The sequence below is a fragment of the Columba livia genome, chromosome 2 (genome assembly GCF_036013475.1).
Source record: "Columba livia isolate bColLiv1 breed racing homer chromosome 2, bColLiv1.pat.W.v2, whole genome shotgun sequence".
NCBI classification, from domain to species: domain Eukaryota; kingdom Metazoa; phylum Chordata; class Aves; order Columbiformes; family Columbidae; genus Columba; species Columba livia.
In genome coordinates this window covers 116,917,316-116,941,213 of record NC_088603.1, presented here as the reverse complement: position 1 = coordinate 116,941,213, position 23,898 = coordinate 116,917,316, and the positions used below count along the sequence as shown (strand labels likewise).

The window sequence follows — 23,898 nt, the reverse complement described above, 5'->3', positions numbered from 1 at the left end:
AATGTAGCTAAGTCTAGCATCACTTTCCATGCAGAAACCAAAATGTGAGCAAATTCGGCAATTGACTGAAATCCAGGCTGGTCCTTAGTGTATGAAAACTGTCACTGAATGTGGTTTCAAAAGGAGTATCTTTGTTACTCATTTGAGCAGCAATAGCTTCGATGTCCATACCAGCCTGACAACTGAGACCTATATGATGCATTTCTAGCCTCTGAAAGTTTTGTAAATAAACAAAGCAACAGATCTGCAGTTCACAGTCACATATAGAGGAAGGTTATATTACCTGAGGTGTACCACAGACAAAGCTAATTTAGTGTTACCAATGATACTTCTAAATGTACACATATAAAAAAGAATCTCAATGTTTATAATATTAGTCCCTAACTTTGGTAAACACCATGGTTTATGTGAATTAAGTTACCTTAAAAGCTGGTCAAAGCATGGCTTGTAAGCACATTTAACTGGCAAATAATTCAAGTGCATCTTGAACAGGTGGGAAACATCTCACCTCTTTTAGTCAAGTAAAAACTAGGTAAGTAGACTCACTCAGTAATCAGTGGAGGAACAAATGAGTATTTGCATACATAATTCATCTGTCCCTAAAATAGGTATGGCACCACCATGATGTCCTGGCATCTCCAGAAGATGATCTACCTCACCTAGCTTGGACAGCTATTCAAGGATGTGATAAGTCACCTGATTAAAATTTCCCTGCCTCACCATGGATTTTAGATGGAGCATAGCCAATCAGTTTAGATGAGACTTGCTAACTTATCATTGTTTTCTCCAGACCATGTAACTTCCCGTACTGGCATCCAGAAATATGAAAGAAGCTCTTCCTGGTTGCAAGGCAGATGGAAAAGAAACAATTAACCCTGGTGATCAGAAGCTCCTCTCTCACACAGGAGCTGGTTATTACAAGTCAGTTTGACGTGTGATAATTTGTAGATATTAGTAGCTACTATGTGCTTCACCAAAGAGAAATCTAAAGAAGGCTGAGTCTTGACTTTCCAAAAGGCAGGGAATAGAAGAACAGATACTCATGATGGGCAGCATAAATATGAGGGAATTGTGAGGCTGGGGTAGAGGGGGATACAGGGGGACAATGGAAAAGTTGGGAACAAAAGCCTGAGCTCTTGACTTAGGGAGATGTATGAGCATGTGTTAGTGGAGAGGACGAGGATACAACTACCATAGTGAGATACTGGAGCTGGCTTCACAGAATCCAATAGTTGAGTTGCATAATGTAAACCAGATGATGTTATTTCACTTAAGCAATGTCACAATAAGTAATACCTACCTCTGTAGATTGCCCTGAAGCTATGAACAGCTGAAATTAATTTTCAACAACCTACTGTTTTTTGTTCTCCGATTATATTGTATATCACCAAAATTCCTGGCCTCTGAATAAACCATCACAAGATGAGCATAATGCTACATTTCACTACAAAAGACAGGAAATAAAAAATCTCAGCTGCTACTTTTTTGGCATTAAATAGCTCAGCTGAACTAAAGGAACAGAGAACTGTCATTTACAAGCATATCCACTGGCTAAAAAGGCATCTATTTCAATATCAAATATATTGTGTTAAAGAAAAAAAAAAATCATATTTCTATTCAAATATGAAGTGGCAAAATAAATTTTAATATTTATCTTGGTACTAACCTGACTCGCTATTCTGGTAATGCTACTTCGAATACTGGAGGACATTTTGCTTAGATGGGGAATGCAAGACAAGCTCTTCCCATGTGTAACCAGGCCTGTTAAGAACAGGAGCACTAAGACCCTCTCTTCCAGGCAGATGACAACAGAATTCTTATTTTGGAAAGGCCACATACTTAAGTCTTTTCCTCTCAAACTCATCTTAAGCTGCATTGCTTACTCAATCATATAAAGAGTATGCATTCTCTGTTTTCTTACCTGACTCCAGACCACCTGAAGAAACAGCCAAGTGAGGAGCACGGGCACAGAAAACCAGCCCATGTTGTTATCCTGCCAGCAGCTGCATGGACAGCATTTCAGACCAACTTGGTATTTAAGAGAGTAAATGTCATAAATCAAAACCTTTGTCCTTTCATCAGTGATAAACTTACATACCTTTTTCTTGTACAATAAGCAAAGTCCATCAGTACTATTTTATGATAACTAACATATACTTTAACTATTTTTAAGCATTGCTGTGAGAAAAAAGTATTGGACACAAATTGACATACAGGATGAAATGGAGACGAGAAAATCGAAATACAGAGGAAATGGACACCTTGAAATACAGGAAATTCCATTTAAACATAAAAAAACTTTTTCTTAAATTCTAAGTTTTTAAGCACTGGAACAAATTACTCAGAGAAATTGTGAAGTCTCCATCCTTGGAGACAGTCAAAACCCAACCAGACACAGTCCTGAGCAACCAGCTGCAGGTGACCCTGGTGCAAGCAGGGGAGTGGACTGGGTGATCTCCAGAGGTGTCTTCCCACCTCAGCCATCCTGTGATTCAGTGAATAAAACTGGCACTAAAAGCTTTGAACAACAGAAAGCTACCAAGACTCTCAGCAAGATATTAATAAATATATATTTTTGACAGAAAATTAAAATATAAAATGTGTGCATCTAAGAAAGACCTGTCAGTAACTAAATTTCAGTATCTTGCTTTTAGAAAAGGCAATGTCATTTCTGTTGTTAATGAAAATGAAACACTGTATTTGTCAGTAAATCATATTCTTCTGGACTGTTTAAAAATTCCATACAAAAAATTTTTTTTAAATGTCAGTACTTTTTACTATCATCCCTGTCTGTTACTCTTTGGACTTTTAGTTTCTTCCAACTTCAGTCATCCCTTCTAGCTACTAGGTGCCAGAGAGTGCCCAACTTACCACAGTTTCTTCTTAAACTTAAACTGAAGGCACTTGTGGTAATTGTATGATCAGACTTGGCAAACATTGGACTTCCCAGACCAACATCATAAAAACTAAAAATGGCATTTAGATTTTGTATTGTAAATACAGACTCCCAAATTATTATACCAAAGCTAATAACATTTCTCATACTATTTCAAATATCAGAGCTGATAAGAAAACTAACAATCAGTATTGTAATCCTCAACACACCAATGACAATTATATCAATTGTTCTCAAATCAGTGATTGGAAGGTTGAAAAGTTCTTTTGTCAAGATTTCTACTGCAAGTTGGACAGCCATTGAATTCTGCATGCTGTCATTTTCAGCTGCTGGGAAATTATGTTAGTTCTCCTTTAGGAAGTGTGAGGGATGCGCTCTACACCCTTGACCAGACTGGTGGTGGTTTGGTGCAGTGTCCGGAGGGGGTGAAGGCCTTTGCCACAGCTGGGCCAAGAACTCCTCCAGCTTACCCACAGTGGAGCAGAGTGACACAGTGAATATCGATGTATACGAGCTTGGAACACAAATCACATGAGAGACGTATGAATAGCAAGTGGTTTTTCCAAGACTCATTTATCAAGGAACAAAGAAAGTTGTGGGTACAAGCAGTCTCACACACACCTTTTCCATCACAAGTGATCAGACTACAAGCCATCCACTTTACTCCATAAATGTGACAGCCTGGGTGAGCCTTCTTTCAGCTCTCCCTGCTAGACAGCATGGTGATGGCGATGATTTCCCCTTGAGCTTTGTCATCTCTCAAGGTTGCTCCTTGAGGCAGAAAAACCTTTTACCAACAGCAGATCTTTGATATGTGACAGATATCGCATATAACTTCGTAGTACAGCCACTTTGATTTTGCCTTGGTAACTCTGATTACATGCTGAATTGATACTAATGAAACCTTACTCAACCAAAGGGTTTTCCTTACCCTTTGCATCTCCGATCCCTACATAAATCATTCTAACTCGAGGCTACCTCAGTTTTCCTCTGTATATTTCCACCATGCAGTAGGTAATAAGGTGAACCTTGCCATTGAACTTGTTGAACGTTTTCAAACCGCTGTTAACTTCATTAAACTCTATCAAATTCATTGAACCGTGTCAGCCATACACATCTCAAAGGGGTTTACTTCATACTGGCTCTGACTTGATCCCAAGGATTGGATGTCAGTGGCGGCAATTGGACTGTATTTGGCAGGGATCTGAAGAACATATTCTGGTTTAGTTTCAAACCAAAGGAATTCAGTTTGGACACTCCAAAACTGCTCTGTGATGTGAACTGAAGCATGGTAAGTGAGAATGATAATGATACTTGCTTAAAAAATACGCTTCTGATGAAAACTAAAAGACTAGTGTAGCTGCACCCATTATTCCTTGATTATGGTACCTTACAAGTGTTTTCTTGAGATGGCAGAGTGTAGTGAACTCAAAAGAAAGATCACATTTTTCTGGTCCTAATACTTGGTTTTGGGAGAAGGCCTAAAAGCCGGTTTTTCTACTTCGTTGCTCCTTTTTACATGCAAATAATCAAGACAATCTGCTCCCTGTTCTCACATCCCCACTTCTAAGATGCATCAACCAGCACTGAGACCTCACACCAACCTCATCACAATAGCTGACAGGAGGATGACTTTCCTGTCACAAAGAAAGGCTGTATGAATCTCTGTGTCACGACCGTCACTGGTCTCAGAACTGGCTAAAAAGCGAGGTACCTAAAGAAAGCTCTAGAAGGTGTTGGAATTAGCATATAGTGACATCAAAGAGAGAAGACATCAAAGTTACATGCTAACCCTGCATTGTAAAATACGGTCCCTGTACGCATTCTTCCTCTAATTCACACTGCTTTTTAATTAATTAAACTCAAGAGTTTTCAGACCTCAACCAGCATCATAAGACAGAGCAAAAAGTTAAACAATATATAAACAATAGAATGTCAGGACTTCAAAGTTGTTTCTTGCAATAAATTTCAGTGTCACCCATGAAGCAGCTAAATGGTTTTTAATACATGTTGAGGAGAAAATAATAAATAGACAGGCAGTCTTAAGGATTTTTTTTTCCTATCTAATCATGGAAGATCTTTTCTACAGAGCTTATGTGACCACACTCTCTGCAATGACAAATATCTTGCTTTATCACTGACTTACTCTTTAGGTTCAGGCAACATACCTACCCCTTGTTTTCCTTAGGGGTTTTGCTACATGACCCCTTGCATTTTTCTTTGAAGATGAAAAGCACTACAGCCACACCATACTTTTAAGACCAAGGCCCAAAGTAAGAAATAACTGAGCACTACTAGAGACTAATTAATTAAGCATAGTGCAATTTACTTGAATAGAGGGTGTGCATCTTCAGATGTACAAAAGGAATGGCAGTCTTAGATCTTGTCTTTATTCTACAGTTACTTGGCATATGACAGCTAAAAGTAATGCACATCCTTTTTTGATACAGTCAGAGACTTGTGGAAATCAAGGACGTTATTTCCCTTACCATTTTGATCTGCAGGTAGAGTCCATCAGTGTCCTGACTACAAGCTCTGTATTTGAGGAAAAGTGAAAATATTAAACACAAAGCAGGAGAAGCAGGTCTGATAGCTGGTTGATTGCTTTTTTCTTTCTTGCAATTCTTTGCCTTGAACATGTTTCACAACCTTTATGGGTGCTAAGCTATCTAACGAGTCCTGAGTAACTATAAGAGACACCTGCAAAATCTGAGCTTTTGCCAGTCAATTACATTTCTTTCCCCATAGACGCACATGCTCCCATGCTGCCAGTAGAAGCAATGAAAAGGAAAGACATCAGAACCTGACGTGGAGTTTGCTGCAGATTTATTGCAGTGACTGCTTAGATCTCCTGCCAAGTTCACCAGACACATGGGGAAGCACCATGAGCAAACAGCATCTTCCCTCAGACAAGTACCATTGCTGGTGGGCACAACTGCAGCACAGGAAATAATAACAATACTGCAGTGCTTATCATCCTGCTGCCTTGTTGCAGGAAGAACATTCATCAGGCTTTGTCCAATATAGATGGGAAGCACCTGCTTTAATCTCCTTTGTAAAGCCACACCTGCAGATAATAATCTGAGAAGATACAATAATGGGGGCAGAGAAATTAGAAAAAATGAGTGAAGTACAGAAGAGCAAGATCGCTCTTTTTTAAATCCAAAGGAACTTAATTTCAAAGTACAATGTCAGCTAACTACAGAGAACCATAAAAACAATTAAAAATAGCTCTACCTGGACAGATATTTTCTAGAATTTCGGGGAGTTTCATGTTCAAGTAGTTTTGTCCATCCTATGTATTTCAGCACAGATACTTTGATAACATTGTGATTGGTTTACTGCTCAGTGAACAACTGTGATTCATGGATGCTTGTTGACGTTTGAGTGGAACATGATTGATCAAGAGTTTCAATGTCAACTGCAAGCGGTACAAATTCTTTAAACAATTTTGAAAAGTGCTGGCTTGTAGAGCATTATGCATCTCACCAGTACTTATAGACCAACTGTTAATAAGCAGGAGGATATTCAAGTGGTGTATTATTCTCAGCAGATTGTTCCTTGTCCTACCTCAAACTTAATGGATTCTCTTGCACAAATTAGTTTCACTTTTTGAGTTAATCTCCCAAATGGGGATAACACTGAAACAGTATCTCCTTGGCTGATTAGGCAAAAGCAGAAAGGAAGATAAGGGCTGTCAGATAAACCTGCAAGATAAGAGACTCAATCAAATCCAGAATGTCTTGAGTTGAACACCTAAGTGTTTTAAGTAACGAAACTCCAATGTTTACAAACCTAGCAGATGTCATAAGGAATATAACGGAAGAAAGTGAAAACTACAACATATATCAGATACAAGTGTTCAGTGTTCTTGCAGAGGAGCAAACAAGGCATGTTTTCTTTGATCAAGAGCTATCAAGATAATGAAACAGACCTTCAGTTCCCTCCCACGGCTTAAAAACAGGTAAATTAAAAAGGAAACAGCAGAAGTTGGGTGGATAACACCGCACCCCTTACTGCCCACTGCCACTTCAGACATGTACTTTTGTGTAAGAAAACTACCTTTCACAAATTAAATAATGACAGGGTCACACCTCTCCCCCTTTCACTGGAATCTGAATGGGGTCCAACATTTTTACACAAATATATTTTATGATTAATATGAACCAGACTATAGTGTGAAACGGTGACTGCTATGCAGCTACTGAAGCAGTTGTAGCTGGCCACCAAGTACCGCTACAGGGCCGTACTCCAGGGTCACTTATTTCTCTCTTAGATGATGGAGCATGATGCTCAGTTGGGAGAATTTCTCTCTTCATTCCAGAGGCCTGTATCAACCCCAAACCACTGCATGCGCTGCCAGAGAGCAACTTAAAAGACTTCAGTAAGATGAAAGGATTTTGAAGCGCACCTGTAGCTGGCACCAGGCAGATCTCCCCACCGCAGCAGCTGGGAAATGTCATTAGTGAGATCGCCGACATGTGGGCAGCCTCAGAAAGCAAGAAGTCAAAAATCAGCAATGACCCCATTCCTGATTATCACAGAATGCAACAGTCCTCAGATGCCCCCGTGTGATTCGTACGCGCACTACAAGGCTCTAGTTTTAAAGATGACCTCTAAGGAACGCGTTTGAGGAAGGAAGGGACTTGCAGGTAAACAAAGTCTGCACGACCACGTTTCATTTTATGTTCACTCGTGGATTGGGGAGACTCAGTTCTTCCCAGAGTGGAGTCCTGTGGGAACACAGCTTACTTGTCACATGATAAAGCACACAAGTAAATCTGTAAATTTGAGGTTTTAAAGTAAATTAGAAATCTTTTCTGTACATTGGAATGACCCGTCAGTCTTTTAACCACTAAAACATATAGAAGATTTGTTGAATTTTATGAGACATCTGGACAGAAGTCCTATATGTAAAAATATCTCAGAGTGCAACTACTCAGTGAATTAGGATCCTTACATACTGTATTTAGAGGCAACCCAAAAATATTCAGTGCCCTCTTGTGGTCTGAATTATGAAAGAAGAGAAAAAATATCATATGAGAAACTACTGAGGTTTGAACAGTGTCACAACTGAGGTGGGACATAAATCACACCTTCTGCGACACTACTGCCACAGCCATTACCCTGGAGAACAAAAGCCACCATCTTCCTGCTGTCTTATGTCCATACCTGCAAAAACAGAGAACCTAATGCAAGGTCTGCATGAGATGTTTCTGATTTTAAACACCATCCTGGTCTCTCCAATCCAAAAAAATCCTCTCCTCAAAGAAAACAAAGTAAATTCTTCTAGCATTTAAAAAAAATCTGACTCGTAAATGTTCAGATTCTTTCAAAGTCCAAACACATTCCAATAAATGTAAACTCCTTCAGTCATAGAAGTAAACATGGCAAGTGAACTCTGGAAGTTACTAAGTTTCTTAGTCTATTTACCTGAGGCCCACATCAGCCCCAAGATGTTGAGGGCATAGCCAAAGGAGCTTATAAAACATACTGAATGAGACAATACTTAGTAGCTAAGTAATATAATCTTAGCTATCTAATTGCTGATTACTTTAAAAGACAGAAAAGGGAGTGGTAGGGAAACAGGTTAAACTTACGAAAGTTGCTGTAGGGAAATACAGAGGAAAAAACAGAGGCAGAAACATGAGTAGATAAAGACTGAAAAGTCAGAGTGAGGAGCACTTTTCTCAGTGACTAAACATCCTCACAAGCTTCAGCAAATTCTTAAAGACAGTATTCTGTCACTAAACCCTGGGAAATTACCTGCAGCTTCACAGAGCTGAGGAACGTATCCTTGATGTATGAAAAGAATTTAAGGCAAAGATTTAAAATGCAATTCGATGCTTTCCACAAAATGCAGTTGGCAGTCATGACTTGCCCCCTCAGTTTTTCAACAGCTTGGGGAAATAAACATAAAATATAATATTCTAGCTCTTTCCTCATCATGGTTCATGTCCACTAAAATAGATATGTGATTGGGGAGGGGAGAGAAAAAAAAAAAGTGCTATGGATGGAATAAGGCTGGTTAGAGCTGGAAAATGAAGCAGTAAAAACTGCTCCTTCCCAAAGTAGACCTACAACTTGAGAATAAGTAACAGTACAGACTTACTTTATTCATGAGGAAACAAACAAAAACCCACCATCAACAACAAAAAACACCCCAAAAACCCCACCCCACCCCCCAACAAACTAAACACACCACAAAACAAAAGAGAGAAAAAACAACCATGCTTTGACACTGGGAAATTTGAACATGATTGAAGAGCCTTTTCACAGTAGAGGCCCTGAATTCTGTCTCCTACGTGTTTTTCAAACATACCTGCAACAGGACACAAAAGAAACTTGATACCTAGAGCAAGTTTAAGTGCACACTGTTCTGAGAACAGACCATGTAGTGTTTGTGCCTTTTATTGCTGGTTTCTCCAAAGCTAAAAGAACTCCAATGATGTTTTTGTCAGATATTCTTGTAGCTTTGCTCACCTGCAACAAAGCCACCTCAGCTGCCAGGTTCTGCAGCCATTTCACAAATGGCACAGTGCTGACAAGACATCGCGACGCGCACATCTCTTAAGAGCATCTGTGAATTAGTGTCTTTGTTTCAGCATAAAACAAAGGATATAAAAAAAATACACCAGTCATACTCTTTTACAGCAGAGTCCTCACAGACACTTGCGTTCAAATCTCACAAAGCCACATCTAAGAAGGACCCCGGAATGCTTCCCTAATAGAGAAAACCTTTTAGCCATGACTACCTGTCGGAAGACGACCTGAGTGCACTAAAGTCACCTTCTCTCCCTGATAATGGAGCCCTGGCTTAGGACTGGAGCAAGAGAAGTCCTGCAGAGCTCATGTATCCAATAACCAACATACTGTCAATGAGAATTACACACATGAAGTGCATTCTCCCTAAATAATGAAGTACACATCGCTAAAGTAAAAGGAAACTAAATGGAATCTCTAACAAATGGTTTATAACCAGATTTAGAAGATATGATAACCCATTTAGTGCTCAGAAAATTACATTTCAAGGGGAAAGAACAGTAAACTAATAAAAGGTAAATTTACATACTTTTGTTATATTTCTACCATTCAAAATAAAACGTTAACTCAATTTCATAACCATATTATTAACTGTATGTCCTTAGAATATAAACCCACAAAAAATAACCAAAGGGTTTTTCAGCTCAGAAATACAGGGCAGAAGGATAAACCATCCAGATGCCACGTGACTGGTCCAATAACAGAGTCAGCCCAAACTTATTGACAATTCTTTCCTCAGAAAAACACTACCTCTTCTTAGTAAATCCACCTTTAAATAACAAGGTTCTGCTGTTGCCTTTAAGTATTACATACATCTTTCTCTCTCCTTTTAGGAGATTCTTTATTAACATTGCATAGGACAGCAATATATGAAGATGTGAGGTAGAAAAGAAGTATGAATGAGTTTTGTGCAACCTATTGTCTTTTCTGCTCATGGAAAGATCTTAAGATGCGATATAAGGTAACTCGTAAGATCATGAACGGATCATGAGCCAAACTTATCAATCCTAGCAGCATGAGTGCTGCTCTGATGAAAACGTGAAGGCACACAAGTGACCACGTATTTCAGTTTAGAAAGGACCTAGAAAGGAAGAGGTAGCATCAAGGGGACTGATTATCTTTATTATGCAACAAAGAGCCAAACAGAAAATAAAATACTTTAATAGAAGAAAAAATAGAAGGTACAATCCAAACATAATATACCATATTGAACCTATACACAATGCAACGTGAACATGAAAACATTGTTAAACGGCAATCTTCTAGTAAAGATTGCATGTTTCAAATACAAACATCACCCATCACAAATACACAGCTTTTTGTGTACGTCTGAGTTTCAGTGAGAAAGATTCATGACCAGCAGCAGCATATTTAAATAGATTGTTTCATTTTCATTAAACGCTTACCTAGTTAATGTATTGGATGCAATCCCTTCATATTAAAAGTATAAAATCTTAAGCAAAGCAACACCTGCCAATACAGATTTTAACATACATAAATAAAGAGGATAAACATTTTGCAAGGGTTTTTTTATATTGCATTTATAAACATTCGTTGCTTTAAACTGTGCATTCAAGTCTCCCAACATTTAAACATGACTAAAATGCTCAGCAACTGCACATTAAGTGACAATTAATTATTGCTATAGAGAACTTTTGTTTCCCAGAGTTTTAGAACAGATGTAATTTCATTTGCAATTCTCACTGTACGTTCAAGTAATACAAATAACTAGCTCCAGTGTCCATGAGGCATTCTGAATCTGTATTGGCTAGAGGCATTTATTGCCACATCATATAAATATTCTATTGAATCTAAAAAAGTTAACTAAGTTACATGTAACTATTAAATTCCTTAGGAAATGTATGCAGTAATAAAATCACCACAGAATGTATTTTTCTTTTAAAAAGCTAAAACTGTAGCATCAAGCTACCTTGAAATTCCTTTCTGTCTAAGGACTATTTTGTAGTTGGCTTCATAAAGGAAAAGAGAAAGTGAAAAATCCAAATGACCTTTTCAGCTGTATCAGTGAACCACTCCAAATCAGTGTGTGGTCACACAAGCACTAGAGCTGACACGAGTGAGAATATGCAGACAAGAGTATGGGGGGCAAATAGGGAAGCTGGAGTACAAGATGAAAGCGTGGCCTGCTGCCAACATATCCTATTAAGCCAGCAACAAAATGCAAGACGTGCTAAATTGTTATAAAAAGGAAATAACCTTTAACATTTCTGAAACAGCCAGCTTTCTCTGTATTTATGCCAGCTATGCCGTCAGTAATATTTTACACTCTTAAAAAAAAAATAGAAATGTCAAGTTATAGTGTATAGTGTTTTAATTCCAACACTCAGTGTACTAGAACTAGGATTGGAACTCATGACATTGCAGCAGGAGGCATTTCAACCTCACCAGTTTTGGAATACAAAATGTTCCAGTATCTAAAGAATAACCAAAACCCTTACTTGGAGAGCAAATGGGAGCCAGGGCACAGAAAGCAGATTGTACTTCAGCTGCACAACTGATATTATTAGACATAAATCACCAACTAGACTAGAAAAGTCACCGGGGACGTTCTCCACCATGTATATAACACCCATTAAGAACAGTCGTTTGACAAAGGGCGATGACAAAGGATGAAGAGTCAGTCCTTAAAAGATACACATTCAGAATTGCCTCTATTTAAACCTCCAAAATGTAAGTTGTGCAACTTTCTTTCCCCTGCTTCCCATTAGTATTAAAGAACTTTAAGTTAATTTTAAAATGGATTTTCCATTTAAATTCAAAATTGCATTATTGCTCTGGTTTTAAATGATGGTATTGCTGGCAATGTGGAAATCTAGAATAGGAACTCTTAAAATACGTTGGTAACTATTTTAGAGCAATTTTTTCTTCTCAACTGTTTTTTTTTCAAGCCTTTGGATGCAGATGTCCAAGTTTTAAACAGTCTTACCCAAATAAAAAAGTCCATTTCAGAGGGTTGGTAGGTCTGAAGCCAATTAGTTCTCTAGTTACAGAGCTTGCCATGAAAGACAGAACAGACCAAATCTTTAATTTCTAATGCAACAACAGATGTCCTTGAAAAGCTCCAACAAAATGAAAAACTAGCTGGTCACAGGCATACACCAAAAAAGTATATATTTTGCATGTCATCTTGAATTGCTCAGAAAGTATGTCAGGAGGATCATCTTCCCCAATACAGGGAAAACTCACCCAACCATTTAGTAAGTAAGCATCCTATTTCTGTTACACTCCAAAAGGAGAAAAAATAGGTGTAATTATTCTTAGGCAATGGTATCATTCTTTCTCAATGAAAGGTGGGAAAAAACTGCTCTGTATTGTTGATCTACAGAAAACAAATATTTGTATTTCTTAAGTTGGCATTGTTTTCATTTACATAGTAATGGTGTAAAAAGCCAAAACCAAACAAAAATAAACCACCAAATTCATAAACATCTTAGCAGATGACAGCTGAACTTAAAGTAACTCAACAGTGCAAAAGAGCATCTTTGTATGTCTTTCTAAAGATACTACTTTCAAATTTGTTTCTGGTGAATTAAAATATCTGACATTAATTATAAAGTGTGTAATTAACAGAGTAGTAAGAGAAAATCATGACAACGCTGACAATTTTTAAAAAGGTCCCTAATTCCACAGGGACATCTCAGTAAAGTAGTCAAGTTAGAGCATCAGCAATATCATTTGTGAAAAGTCCTTACGAGCATGGAAAAAAGTTAAGCCTGAAAAGTCATTACTGAATACCATTTTTTATTAATAACACTTCAGATCACCAACAGAATTGATGTCATTTTGCTCTCAGATAATCAGTAGGATGAAGGGGGGGTTATACTTCTAAAAGTTCACATGGCAGGATTCTTGAACTGCATTTTGGTATTGGGCTTCTTCATCAAGCTGAAGATTCTAAACAAAAAGAAAACATCATCAAAACAGACAAATACTCAAGATGTAACATAGTCCTTAGTTTATTCATTCATTTTCCACATTTTCACACAGGAATTGGCACCTAGATGAAGACTCTCCATCTTTATGTGTACTAGATGCTTGTTTATGTTGCACAGCATCTTTTATTTAACAAAGTACCAAGACATACATGAGACAGGAGAAGAATAAAGGCTCATTAAGCAGAAGGGCCCAGTTTCTCTCCCTGGCTCAATTACATTACAGAATAGCCAGCTTGGGAAAGCTGACTGCATCACGCAATTCTTACAATAGGGCTTCAGACCAGCCACACATCCTCCATCAGTAAAAACAAAATGTAATCCCCAGTCAACAGTAATCAGTTTGTTGAGAATATACTGCTTAAAATGGGAAGGCAAAGACATCATGAAAGATGGGTGGTTAACCCTGCTACTTTTGAAGAGCTATCTTCCAAGTTGTTAATATGCCAGAGCAACACACCTCCTTAGTGCGTTCTGTCAGCTTCCCCAAATCAGAATTCCAATCACCACTTCTACATCCTCAAACATGCAAGTTGCACTCATGCTGAAGAGTCCAATCCCCTATATAAATCACCTCTTCATGCCTTTGTCAGAGATCACTCAACACGAAGAACAACATGCATCATCTCTGCCATCTTTAAGTGGTGAAGCTGCCTATGCTTCAAATACTGTGCTTGCCCCACACAAAGCTCAAGCTCTGTACCCCAAAGCCTGTCAAACTCTGTAGAAACTACAACACAAACTCCCCATCTCTCTGATTTCATATGCAGAACTCAATTGGTTGGCTTGACTTATGTTCCATCTGGTGACTATGTGTACTTCAAGATCATTTACTCAAAGTGGGCCTGAAAGAAGTCAACCAGAACAATGACTGAATGACATCTCTTTTTCACACTGCAGCCCCTCTCCCAACATACTGGAAGAGAGGCTGTAGTTCCAGTACCAGCTAGTCAAGCTGCACTTTGAGTCCTGAGAATTACAATTAAATAATTTTCACCATAAAAGGTCAAACATGTCAATAAAACAGAGTAGCATCTCTTATTTCCCTCAGAAGCAGCAGTAATAAAGTATTCTGGAAGAACAAATAGTTCAGATTGAGAAGACTAAGCTAAAGTCTTAAGCCATCAGTTTGGAGCAGAGCTTAACCGTTGACAATACCAGCAGTTGGTGTTGATAACAGAAAGTTTAACACAGACTGGCCTGCTTCTGAGTTCTGCACACAGCAGGAACGCATCATGTCCAGAGCACAAACAAGTTGGGTACAAATTTTTTATTTGGCATTTTTAATTACGGAAAATAGTTACTATTTATTCCCCTGCCCATCAAAGAAGAAAAAGCTTACCACAAATTCTCCGTAGTCAAACTGGTGTCTTAGATTTAGATGGCTAACAAGATTTCTAGTAACTTGGTTAGTGTCTGCCCAAGGAAGAGATACACAAATAGGACAGATCTGAATTGGGAAGGGAAGGGGGAAGAAAGAGAATTAAAAAAAGTTATTGGTAATACAAAATGCATTTAAGACATGTTCTACAGGAATAACTAGTCTATTACTCATTCACTACCAAAACACAGTAAACATGTTCACACAGAATCATAGTGTTAATTGTTCTTTTCCTCCACAGTTTAACATTCAAAAATTACTTTTCAACTTGTCAAATTTCTTAAGTTCTTTTCTTAAGAGTGGGGGATTATCGCAGCTGTCTGTCACTTTTTTTGTCAATTTCTGTTGCTTACAATTTAGAAAAGATGGTGATTACTGCATCCTACTTATTGTTTGGGATGATTTTCATACAATTGAGATTATCAAGTAAGCCAAAAAACTATACAGATGAAAAGAACAGGAAACCAAACAGATTTTTCTTTCACTCCCTTTGATTACCTTAGATTACTCTTCAAGTTACTGTAGGTTTCACATGAAACGATAATTACATTACAAATGGGATTCAACAGAAACAGTTCTGAACTAAATGAAGGTAAGGCTCAAAACCTGAGCTTGTTTCACTTCAAGATAAATGTGACAGCTAAGTCAGAACCCACAAGAAGCTGGACAAGAAACATTTCAAACGAAAGTCACTTCTCAAGTTAAATAATGCACTGCATTAAGTATATTGTTTTTCTCAGACAACAGTAATCTTTACAGATATAGAGTAGCTACTGCACATTTAACATCGGTCACATAATTAGAATGAAAGTAGCTTAAGAAGCATACATAAGCAACTCTACTTACTACAGGAACTATCTGATAAAGATGTCTATTATTGCAGTGATCCAGCAAACGCTGTCTGGTAAAATTGGCTTCCTGGCATAGGGGACATTTGAAGGTTGGATGTCTACTGTAAACAGAAATACAGAGTATTAAACAGAGAGTTTCAGAAGTAGTATTACAGAAAGCTTAATTCATCTGTTATCTTGTCATTATTTTTCTTTATTTCAATAACAAAACCCCCCCATCTCAATGACAGAGCAACAGATCTAATGGAGTTCCACTGCTACTTCCAAATTGCAATTTTAGAGCACATTTATGATTTGTACACCTAAATGCATTTTCCAAAACTTGACCTTCAGAAAATTCTTTTGTCCCAATTGCAACTGCACCCTGTTCTTCCTTGCTGGTAATACCTTTTAATTCAAATCCTTCAGAAAAGTACTGAAAAAACCCAAATTCTAACGTATAGATGCAAATGTAGAAGAAAAGAGCTTTTTAATATTACTTGTGGTAGATCTTTGTGGTTTTTGTTTCTGTTTTGTTTGGTTTTGTTCAAGTTAGTAAAAGCTTGCACTAAGATTGTCTGGATCTATTTTAATAGTAACTATAGACAAATAAGCAGCCTACCTTGTTTCTCCTTGAAGTATTTGACTATTAGCCATCTCGCCATTATCAGATATTGCATCACTCCTGCTACTTTAAATGAAGAAAAAGAAAGAAAAAAAAGACAATGAAAATCGAGATTATTTCAGTCCAGTCTGAAAACTTTTAGAATTTTAACAGTAACAGGAAAAACAAAAAAAAATATATACACATATCCATTAAGTCCCATGAATGTCAAGGCAAAACATGTAAAGGCACATATTTTAACTTTCACAACTTTCCTTTAGAACGAGTTATGTCTCAGTATTTAGGTGACCATTGGTGGGATACTACACAACTTTATAGGAAAGTGCTATATAAGACAACATTTAGTCAACAAGAATGGTAATGGAGACGACAGTCAAATAGCTCAAAAGGCATTATGAACTACTTGAATGTAAGACAAGCAGCACTTCCTAAGTTTGTTTGACTTAGGACTATGTAAATAGACATTTAACTGGCATGGGTTTACACAAATAATTTACAACTTTTAACTACAGCAAATTTTCTTTTGCAGTGTACAAAATAAACTATTTCCTAAAGTAAGAGTGTCAGACAAACATTTTGGAAAGTAAATTTGACCATCCATGCGCCTCTAGCTAAGCCAGAAGAAACTGCTCAGATACGCTGATCATCCCAAGAACATGAGCATTTACAATCACAAATTTGGTCACAGTACATTTTTTTATACTTCTGTAATACTATAAGCACAGGTATGTGCCATAGTCAATAAATAGTGATATAACAATATCCAGACACTTTGGTGAAACATAGAGGAGAAAAGTGAAGAGAGAATAAACTGTTTCAGTTGGAAGGGACAAACAATGATCACCTCATCCGACCGCCCAACAAGTTCAGGGTTGACTAAAAATTAAAGCCTGTTGTTAAGGGCTTCGTCCAAATGCCTCTTAAACACTGACAGGCTTGGGGCATTGACCACCTCTCCAGGAAACCTGTTTCAGTGTTTGACCACCCTCTCGGTAAAATGTTTCCTAACGTCTGGTCTGAACCTCTCCTGGTGCAGTCTGAGCCATTCCCACATGTCCTGTCACTGGATCCGAGGAAGAGGAGCTCAGCACCTCCCACCCCACTTCCCTCCTCAGGAAGCTGCAGAGAGCAAGGAGGTCACCCCTCAGCCTCCTTTTCTTCAAACTAGAGAAACACAGAGTCCTTAGCCACTCCCCAGAGGACACGTCTTCCAGCCCTGTCACCACCTTTCTTGCCCACCTCTGGACACATTCAAGGACCTTCACATTCTTCTTAAATTGTGAGCACAGAACTGCACACAGCACCCAAGGTGAGGCAGCACCAATGCTGAATACAAGGAGACAATCATCTCTTTTGACCAGCTGGCCATGCTGTGTTTGATGCACCCCAGGATGGGACTTTTACTCCTGGTGGCCAGAGCACTCACTGCTGACTTGTGTTGAGCTGCTGTCACCCAGTACCCCCAGATCCCTTTCTGCAGGGCTGCTCCCCAGACAATCCTCTCCCAATTTATATTTGTGCCTGGCTTTACTCCATCCTACGTGCAGAATGTGGCGTTTCGACTTGCTAAATTTCATCCCATTAATCACAACTCAATGCTCCAATCTATATGGATCCCTCTGCAAGGCCTCTTGTCTCTCAAGAAAGTCAACAGCATCTCTCAGTTTGGTATCACTGGCACACTTGCTAATGGTGCATTTAACTCCTGAGTCCAGGTTGTTGATAAACATATTGAACAGAACTGGCCCTAGAGCTGAGCCCTGAGGAACACCACTGGTGACCAGTCACAAGACAGATGTAGCCCCATTCACTAGAATCCTTTGAGCTCTGCCCTTCGCTAGTTCTTCACCCAGTGCACCATGAACCCACTCATTCCACAGTTGGACAAGAAGGATGCTGTGAGGGACAGTATCAAAAGCCTTACTAAAATCCTGAAAAACTATAGCCATTGCCTTCCCTTCATCCACCAGGCAGCTGACCTTATCATAGAAGGATATCAAATTAGTTAAACAAGATTTTCCCTTAGTAAACCCATGCTGGCTGTGCCTGACGATTGTATTATTCTTTAAATGCCCTTCAGCAGTACTCAGTATAATCTTCTCTGTAATTTTTCCAGGAACATTGCTGCAACTAGTTCTGGTAACACCTTCAAGTTCTGCTTTCAATATACTGATGGGTTGAAAACCAAAGAGAAGTTTAGACTGCTAAAAATAGAAAATACATGTCAAAATAAAGTGAATAAAGGACCAGCTATATAAAATTAAGCTCTACAAAACTAACATGTAAAAAAAAGTCTACAAAAATCAGCAAAAATCCTCAGTCAAACCAAATACATCAGTGAGAATGCAGGCAAAAGAAAATTCTTTAGCTCTACTGCCTGAAAAACAAATGGTAAGTGGCACTTGTATTTTATGGTGTGTAACATACTGGAGTTCCTTATACATTTCATAAGAGATCAGTTCAAAACAAACTAAATCAGAAAGCAAAAGCTTGCACAGTAATGTTTTGAAACAGGATACCTACTAAAACAAACTTAGGGAAGGGCGGGCATGGAATAAAAAGTAAATTTCCCTGTGGCTAAATATTATGAAATCTGTTACAAAGCAAGCTGCTCAAATGCTGTCAAGGCAATGAAAGCAAGCTACTATAGACTTTTCAAGAGAGTCCCTAGAAGACATTCCAAACCGTCATGTAGGTTTTCTTCTGAATGCTAAGAGTAAAGAAAAGGACCTGGGAAAACTGTCATTTTCTGAAGCACAAAAATGTGGACAATAATTATTGCAAAAAGAAGGCATGCCCTGGAAAAAAAAGGCTTTCCTCGGGGAGTGGGGGGAGCAGAAGACGCATTGTTGTAGAGAAAACACCCTCATTACCTGTTCCCTGTTGAATCCTGGGAAATCTGTAAGTTTGGAATAATAGAAGAAACACCATATTCATCCTGATACTTCTTACACGTTTTATAATGCTGTCTCATCCATGAAAATCTAACCTGTAAATGAAATGCCAAATTGTTGAAATTATACTAAACAATCCAGGAACAGAAGGAAGAGGTAATTCTGCCAACAGAAAGCAATGCATGCAGGAATTATTTAGACATCATATGCAGCAGAAACTAGAACTCTCAGCATGAACACTTTCTTCCCCAACAGGAGATCTTCAATTCCTTTTTCCATAGAGCCTCTGTCACTCTGTGAGACTGGAGAACATTCCCACTCCCCAAACCCCCAACAGCCAGGCAACTGAGAGCTCTCTGAGGGGTGAAAGATGAGAGTAAACTCCATTTAACTGAAACAAAATCACAGGAACTACATCTCCCACATCCAGGATCAGTAACTGATGAGCTATGACAAAGAGGGGCCATGAGGACGGGATAAGCACCACTGCTGCTTCAGTCTTCTCCGGCCTGCTGTTACCTTGTGCAAAGCAAAACTTTTTTTGCATTAGCTGTGTTCTGAGAATACATAACTTTTCTAAGGAAAAAAAAGAAGAAAAAAAAAAAAAAGGTGAAAGAACAACAACTTAAGGCTGCCTATCCAGCTTAAATGCAAGATAAGAAAATGAGTTGCTTAGATTTGTCAGAAGACCGTTGTGCTAGACGTGCCCTAAATCAGAATTTCAGCTCTGATAGCACTATCAGAAAGTGCTTACAGGTTTAGAGGCTGAACAAGATCACAGCTCACATGCCTGTGTCCAAAATTCCATTAAACTTCTTCTGGGGATCCGTTTGGTTCTTCCTTTCAATTTACCAACTTGTTATTGTTTCTTTCTCCCAGCTTTTCATCCTGATGAATCATGTGGAACAAAGCAAGCAGCTCAGCTTTCCACTAGCACTAATCTGCACATTGGCAGAACCAAGCCCCAAGTGGAACAAACAAACATGAACACAACTACCTGGATGCGATGCAATTTGACGTAAACAAAATGTGCGGCTGAAATCCGGCATCTGTTTATATCAGAACAGAGATTATTCTCTATTTCAGTGGGGGTCAAGATTTCACTCAATGTTCTGAAAAGAATGACCCCTTTAGAAGCAAAATGAAGAAAACATAAACAGACTGACAGGGCAGGGGGAAATTACATCCGGTTGTATGCGCACCGAGGGTAATCAACCCATATTTTTTTAATTTTAATTTTTACCATGGCTTTATGAACTTCATTTCTATAGTGAAAGTTTCTGAGGATTTCCATATATCTGCAACTTTCATTTTCAGTTGTCTTACTCTCCTTTTGCTAGTTTTATAGTTATATCTGTTTTTTTGCATTGTTTTGGGGAAAAACTGGGACTCCACTTAAAAAGTCCTTATAGAGAAGGCAAGACACTCTTTCGGTTTATGTCTGTTGGCACACCTGGCAGGCACTGCATGCCTAGTATACACACAGGCCATACAAAGCTAAGTTCAAACTCCTATAGGCTCTTTAGCTACAAGACAAGTATGACTCACACTAAAAGTGTGTCTGATCAAAACCAAGAACAATTCATCCAACTTTATAAAAAGTTTTACTCTACCTGCTTCTCACAGCATCTACAGCCCCCAGAAGCTTTCTTCATACTGTTTTCAACATCTAGAGCCCTTTTGGGATACGTTCTTTCTTTTTTAGTCACGCTCCCCCGGCAGAGAGGACAATGCGTTCCACTTTCTCTGATAGCTGTCAAGAAGCACTTCCTGCAAAACCTAAATTGAAAAGTTAGGACAAACACAGGTTAGCAAAGAGAGTTGGGTACTTGGTCCTTGGAGAGAGCTAGGTGATTATTAGGAAAAATACATATACTAGAATAATAGTCTACTGAATACAAATCTTTATAAATATAAGCAAAATTAAATAATGGTGCTTACAAATACGTATGCGGAAATTAGGGGAACTTAGCAATGCAAATTACGTAAAGATCTTACTATTTACTGTCTAGTCTTCCTGAGCTGCACACCAGATTGATCATTAATGAAATATTAAATGGTGCAGAAGGCACGTGACATTGGAAAACCTTATCAGAGTAACTCCTGTTTATTGTCCTCAAGCAGAGCCAAAAATCCTGCAAAGATTTATTTCACATGTGTTTCCACAGATTTCAGTTCATCAGCTTTCGCAGTTCTCCTCTCACTTTCTTTTCCTCGTGTTTCCGCTGCCAAAGCTATTTGGCTTTTGTAGAAAACAGTACTTTGCAATTAAGTGTTCCCCTGAAAAACGCTGATTAGGTGAACTAAAAAGACAGAAAAACTAAGCTGTGGTTCTTGCTTGAGAACGAACAGGAAACTACGAAGTTAAAACAAACGCGAGTTAGGTTACATGCGGACGGTGTTCTCACCGGCAGTAAAACTCGGGCACCACCGACCAGAGAAGCGGGGGCTCGCTTCGAGAGGCGCCTTTCCGAGCTGGCCGCTCCTCGTTCGCCACGGGAGAGCGCGGCGACGGGAGGCCGGGACGGCCCTCGGCACACGAGCCTTGGCGCCAGCTCTGGGCGGGGGCGCCTCGGTCCCCGGGGCGGTCGTGGGGGAGAGAACGAGTCCCGCGGGTCCCGCTGCGCGGCACGACCCCTGACGCGGCTCCCGAGTCTGTGCGCTGCGGAGCGGGGGACAGAGGGGTACCGGGCAGGGAGCCGGAGGGGGTGAGGGGAAGGCGTGTGAAGAGGGCAGGGGGCTTGGGGGCAGGGAGGAATACCCACACGTGCTGGCAGTTCGCGGTCCTCACGGGCGTTTTGAACACCTCCTGGCAGACGGGACAGTAAAAATCATCCTCGCTGAAGCACGCTGCCGCCGCCGCCTCGGCGGCTCCCTCGGCCATCGCAACACGTCAGGGCCTCTCCGTGCGGATGAGGAACGAGGAACAAGCCCCGCCCTGGCGAGCCGAGCCGAGCTACGCTCCCCTCCCACGGGGCGCCGCCAGGCAGCCCCGGGACACGGCGCGGGGGCAGAGGGCGCCGGGAGAAGATGGCGGGTGGGCACCGGGCGCCAGGTGGGAGGCCGGGCCGCGATGGAGACGGGCGGGGGAGCGGGCCCGGCCTGCGCGCCGCACGCCCCGCCCTCGCCTTCCCTCCCTGGGGAGCGCCCCCCGCCGCGCTCTACCTGCTGGTGCCCGGGGACGGCGCCGCCGCGGCGGGTGCTGCCTCCCAGCCGCAGGTCCGGCCAGGCGCCCAGCGGCACCCACAACCCGCCGCCGCTCTCCCAGGGGTGGGCAGGGGCGGGACCGGGGCCTGGGTTTCCATGGCGATCGCCCGCCGGCCCGGCGGAGCTGCTGTGACACGGCGGGGCGGCCTCCCCTCCCTCCGCCCCGCCCCGCCCGGGAGGCTTCCCCGCTCCGCCTGCCGCTCTGCGCTGGCCCCGCCATCCCCCTGGGGCCCGCGGCTGCCGGCGACCCGTTCCTCCCCTTCCGAAGGCGCCTGAGGCCGTGACGCCGCCGGGTAGAGCCGCTGTGGCCGCGGGTGGTGCCACCCCACGGCGGGGCGCTCGCTAGTGGGGCCGCCGAGCCCAGCGGGTCGTTGGGCGCCGGTCCCAGGTTCCGGCCTCCGGCCCGACAGCGGAGGAAAGCGCTTAGGACCAACCCCTGCACAAATAAGTTAACAGTGAAGCTGTGTCTGCCCTGTTTCTTGTTTATATATAGATTGTCTGACAGTAGTGGTAACTTTCTGCAGTCGTTTCAGTAGTATTAGTAATATTTGGGGCTGGTTTTCTGCCTCTGAGTTTAAAATAATCAGCAGCGTAACTGCACTTTTCATCCGGAATAAAGAATTACAAGAATATAGCAAAATAGTAGTGCCAACGAATTTCTCCAGGTAGAGGAGACCTTGGACCTATTAAGCACATCTAGCACTGACCTCCTTTGAGCAAAACTCGTGGCAGACAAACAACAAAACATGATGCTGGTTAATACTTTAAAAATAAATGGATTATTAGATATGTGTTTGGGGTTTTTTTTAAGAATATCTTAATTGGTGAGTTCATGATAAAACTAAGATTCAGGTTCAGCCTGGTCTCTCACCACATATCAAAGATGTGGGGAAAAGGCTGAGGAGAAATGGATCCACCACCTTCTTTTCCAATATGTCCTTGAGGCCACAGCTGTCTGTACCATAGCGAGATGTTCGGAGGAGATCACGAGGTGGGTAGATTTCCCTGTCTCTAGCCTGAGGTTTGATTTTCGGGGAAGAGAGAGCATAAAAAACTAAGAGCTGTGGTTCATATATGTCTTCAACCTCCAGCATTTCAGAACTATTTAGGCTTCAGATGTCCATCAGAGCTGCTGCTTGTATCTGCAAGTGATCAGCCGCAAGAGGCAATGCCCATGCTGCCATCCAAGCCCACGGTTTGGAGGGGAGAGGGGGAGCTGCCAGAAACAAAGCTGAAGCTCAGGTCTCCCTTTCAGGTGAGGATGAGGGGCAAACCATTCTGTGAAGGATGCTGGCTTTATTTTCTTATTCATCATCTATCTCAATTACTATTTGCTAAAAACACTAGTGTCTTTCTAAGCAAAAGCAGAGACAGCAGAGCAAAAGCCAATGGCTGCCCTAAAGATATATTTAGTTTTTGATCACATGGAGGCAAAGTTTGAATACCTCTCTGTACCAGGAGATCTGAAACACTGAAGGGAAGCTTGTCCTAATTGATGGGCACAGTGTAAGAGTTAAGTTGCCTGGGCTAGTGTAGTTACTGCTCATGCTTCAGGTCAGGAGAAAATGC

At 40.6% G+C, this 23,898-nt stretch overlaps 2 protein-coding genes across 8 annotated transcripts in view; both read right to left on the bottom strand.

The window, feature by feature from the left end:
- Positions 1–2,594, bottom strand: part of MEP1B (meprin A subunit beta) — a 29,873-nt gene extending 27,279 nt beyond the window's left edge. Inside the window, exon 1 of the mRNA XM_021290070.2 lies at positions 1,922–2,594. Within this exon, the coding sequence (XP_021145745.2) occupies positions 1,922–1,984 (63 nt within the window). The 5' untranslated portion in view covers positions 1,985–2,594. The remainder of the gene's footprint in view (positions 1–1,921) is intronic.
- A 7,946-nt stretch (positions 2,595–10,540) lies between these two features.
- Positions 10,541–22,496, bottom strand: RNF138 (ring finger protein 138). Of its 7 annotated transcripts, none has more exons than XM_065053408.1 (7): positions 22,288–22,496; positions 20,736–20,901; positions 19,102–19,217; positions 16,226–16,294; positions 15,620–15,725; positions 14,735–14,842; positions 10,541–13,354 (listed from the first exon to the last, which is right to left on the bottom strand). In XM_065053408.1, exons 1-7 carry the CDS (start codon positions 22,425–22,427, stop codon positions 13,286–13,288), a joined length of 774 nt encoding a protein of 257 aa, XP_064909480.1. In that variant the 5' UTR covers positions 22,428–22,496; the 3' UTR covers positions 10,541–13,285. The 7 variants fall into 7 exon arrangements, with proteins under 7 accessions (XP_064909480.1, XP_064909482.1, XP_064909481.1 ...); XM_065053410.1 differs by having other exon boundaries at positions 15,620–15,722; XM_065053409.1 differs by having other exon boundaries at positions 16,226–16,291.
- Between the last annotated feature and the right edge of the window lie 1,402 nt (positions 22,497–23,898).